The sequence below is a fragment of the Durio zibethinus genome, chromosome 22, assembly GCF_047325235.1.
Source record: "Durio zibethinus cultivar Kanyao isolate XHJ-2024 chromosome 22, ASM4732523v1, whole genome shotgun sequence".
Classification (NCBI taxonomy): Eukaryota; Viridiplantae; Streptophyta; class Magnoliopsida; order Malvales; family Malvaceae; genus Durio; species Durio zibethinus.
In genome coordinates this window covers 18679336-18683013 of record NC_143183.1, presented here as the reverse complement: position 1 = coordinate 18683013, position 3678 = coordinate 18679336, and the positions used below count along the sequence as shown (strand labels likewise).

Genomic DNA, 3678 nt, shown 5'->3' with positions numbered 1-3678 from the left:
AAAATCAAAACATATTTGAACTTTTCTCCTCTGCTAATCACATTACAATGGTGACAGGTTTTATAGTATCCTTCATGATACCACCAAGTATATATCATGAAAGTGATTAGCAGTCTATTCCAGGGTTACATAATAATTCAATATATTAATTGCTGGAAGTTGACTTAGTGAGAACCAAGAAGCTAGCTTATTCAATTAAAATTTGATTTGTGAGAAAAATATTTGCAAGAAAAATAGTTAAACCAAAATCATTGATCAATATGAATAATTTCAAACATGCAATTGTATAATCGATGAATGATGATCAACTTTATTATAAGCACATAATTTAAGATTTGTAAATACATAAACATATCATGTATTATAATTAAATTAGAAAATTTTATCATCATCAGTCTATAATTTATATTGGCCCAATGAGCTGAACTTGTTGATTTTTGAAGTAAGCATCTACTTGTACTCCAAGCCAAATTCCTATACAGAACTGTTTCTATGTCAATCTTTTCTCTTTCCTCTTTATTCTCCTGTTTGGCCCCTTACCACACCGAGTCTCCAAGGGAATAATTTTCCTTCTGAATGATTAGTACGCTTCCTATGAAGACTTGGTTTTTAGTTTCTTGGTCAATGAGGCGATTCTTACTTTTGAACCGTGGAAAGGTTTTTTGTCCCTACCTTGGATAAGTACTGTCTGGTTTTAGTCAAACACGGGAAACAGTAAACGCCACTCCAATTAAAGAATTACTAGAATTCTGTAATTAAATCTTGTTCACCTCCAGCTCTAATGAACAGGTCGTACCAGAACTCCATCGCATCATCAAGATTTTGAACATATCCATGGTCAGGTTCCATGGCATGATCAATTGAACTTGAAGGAACTTGAGATTGGAACTCATCAGGGACTCCTTCAAAATTTAATGGTAATGCACTAGAATTATCCGAGGACGGTGCATCTGACCAGAAACTTTCATCAATTTCAGGAAAACATTCCCAGGAGTACTCCATGTTTTCAGCCTTGATATCCATGTTGTTCACTTCCCGATCAGTTGTAGCTATGTTGACATCAGTAATGGAGGAAACTTCACTTGATGATGGCTGAGGTGACATCGGGGTCTGCTCTGGAATTTCAGTTCTTGATGGAATGTTGCCTGTAGTACTGGAACTTGAGTGTCCAGATTCTAATTGGCTTGTGCTAATATTGTCGGACGACTCACATTTGATTTTGGATTTGGACTTAGGATTGTGTTTGGTGACTGGTTTTGTCTGGTATTGTTTAAGTCTCTTCTTCAAGTGAGTATGCCACACATTTTTTATCTCATTGTCTGTCCTTCCGGGTAATTTTGCTGCAATTGCTGACCACCTGAAAGTTCATAAGAAAATATTTATATATGCAATTTTCATGTAGACTTCTTTCTAAATTAAATCTCCCATGTCCCATCCCACATATTAAGAAGGAATAGGCTAAAAAAGTGTTTTTACAGCTTTCCTTTTTTTTTTTTTTTACAAATGAGGCCGACAGAGGAATGGATTATTGTAAATACGAGAATTTGAATTTTGGATTTATTGAATGATATCTCCTAATAATAACTACATGAACAGATTATGTTAAACTCCCATTTGAGCATATAATTTCTAACATAATTGTAAATGTTGAGTAGGATTGTATGAAAATAGTAATGGTTTTTGATTTACATACCTATTCCCTAACATTTCATGGAGCTTAAAGATAGTTTCCTCTTCTTCCGAAGTGAAGTTTCCCCTCTTAATATCAGGCTTTAAGTAGTTTACCCATCGTAATCTGCAACTCTTCCCGCATCTTAACAGACCTATACAGTAAACAAGTTAAAGAAGAAAAAAAATCAGATCAACCATGAAAATGCAGAGTCACCTTGATCTTTATCATCCTACATAAACATGTAATGGAAAAGAAACCCAGAGATCAGATTTGTGGAAATTACCAGCTTGCTTTGGTAACGCACGCCAATTTGCATGGCCATTTTTTTGAATGTAGGAGATTAAAATCTGATCTTCTTCAGGTGTCCATGGACCCTTTTTCATTCCCATCTTATCACAGCAAGGAGCTCTCACCATTTTTCTGTCAATTCAATAAGCACAGGACTTTCAAGCTGTACTCTGAATTATTAAATCAATTCTCAGACTCCCAACTCTATCCTTCTCTTTCCAATGCAGCCCACAGCTTAAGATTCCTTCCGCCTCCTCATCCTCTTGGGCTATTTATAGTCCCAAAATTGCTTGAAAAGTCAAGACAGGGTAACCAATAAGCACCTATATTCAAAAGCTAATGCCTTGTGGGCAGCTTCCAGGAAACAGGATTTTCTATCTCTCTTTCTCTCTCACACAGCCACGCTCCAAAACTGAAATTTTTTATTACCAATACTTTGAACAATTACTACATTGATTTCTCAGCTTGTCGTGTAATGGAGAATTGATCAAGCATTAATCCTATTAAATATATGATTAATTTTTAATTAAATAATTAAAAAAATTAACCAGACATGAGCAATGCTAATGACGTTTTTACAGCAAAATTTGAAGCAGCCAAAGTTAAAGCAGTGTTTCGACACGGACATTTTATTATCGGTTTTTTTTTTTTCTTTTTCTCATATCCTTAACAAAAAAAAAAATGTACTATGAGTTGCACGTGACTGCCCTTTTTTAATTAAATTTCATTTTATGGGGTCAAATTAGTCAAACTAAAACAAATTGCCCACCCAAAAACGACAAGCCGTTTTTAGGCACACATGGGTCTGACCGGTCTGAAACGGGGATATATATATATATATATATATCAATATTGTTGATCTGAATAATAAAAAATTTTATTATTTTTAAGTAAAATTTTAATTTTAAATCTTATGAATAAAAAAAATAAATTTAAAAAAACTTACATTCTTTGTGATGTTCGACTCGATTCGATTTTGAATTAATCGAAATTTAAAATGATTATCGAATATCAAAAATTTTAAATTAATATATATATATATATATGAAACTAAACATTTACTAAAAGAGTTTGTGTTGGGGAGAGAAAAAGTTTCACATGGAAAGGTATTTATATTCAAATAAAATAACATATTTGAATACTTAAATGAGGATGTTGAAATTGTAACAAGCATTAATGTACCGTTTTGAATAATGTGATGATTTCAACAACTAAAATGACTGGCTTTTAGGAAAAAAAAACAAATTCGTTAATTTAAGCCTTCTTAAAAAGAAATAAATTTCTTAGTACATAAAATATTGTGTAATTTTCAAAGTACAATCATGATATTTGTGAAATATTTAATTTTTTTATCAACGCTCTTTAAAATTCAATTTTTGAATTCATAATTTTTATAAAATGATCAAAACTCATCTGTTTTTGTGCCTATGTGCACGTGAAAGAAAAAGAGTGAGTACGTTTGATTTTTGGGTAGAAATTTATATCGTATGAATGTTGATGTAATTAGAGGTGTAAATGATACATTAGTATTCGTAAGTTATTCGGGTTCGATTCGAAAAAAATTCGAATTCGATTCGATTATTGTCGAGTCGAGCTCGAGCTCGAGTAACTCGACTTATCGATCGAGCCGAATTCGAGTATTCTCATATCTGACTCGAATAGCTCGTCAGCCTAATCGAGCTTATATATTTAAATATATTTTTATTTTTTTTAATTAA

The 3678-nt window shown here is 32.4% G+C and overlaps 1 protein-coding gene across 1 annotated transcript; it reads right to left on the bottom strand.

Moving 5' to 3' along the window:
* Window positions 1-606: 606 nt before the first annotated feature.
* Window positions 607-2213, bottom strand: LOC111307406 (transcription factor MYB15-like). Its single transcript, XM_022905416.2, has 3 exons — window positions 1956-2213; window positions 1694-1823; window positions 607-1357 (listed from the first exon to the last, which is right to left on the bottom strand). Exons 1-3 carry the CDS (start codon window positions 2086-2088, stop codon window positions 742-744), a joined length of 879 nt encoding a protein of 292 aa, XP_022761151.1. The 5' UTR covers window positions 2089-2213; the 3' UTR covers window positions 607-741.
* Window positions 2214-3678: the final 1465 nt, after the last annotated feature.

What these genes read in the sequence shown, in the direction of transcription:
- LOC111307406 (XM_022905416.2), bottom strand. Translation starts at nt 2,088, where the DNA reads ATGGTGAGAGCTCCTTGCTGTGATAAGATGGGAATGAAAAAGGGTCCA. An exon ending in TGCGTTACCAAAGCAAGCTG is followed by an intron (nt 1,824 to 1,955) that starts GTAATTTCCACA and finishes TTTACTGTATAG; the next exon opens with GTCTGTTAAGATGCGGGAAG. An exon ending in CATGAAATGTTAGGGAATAG is followed by an intron (nt 1,358 to 1,693) that starts GTATGTAAATCA and finishes ATGAACTTTCAG; the next exon opens with GTGGTCAGCAATTGCAGCAA.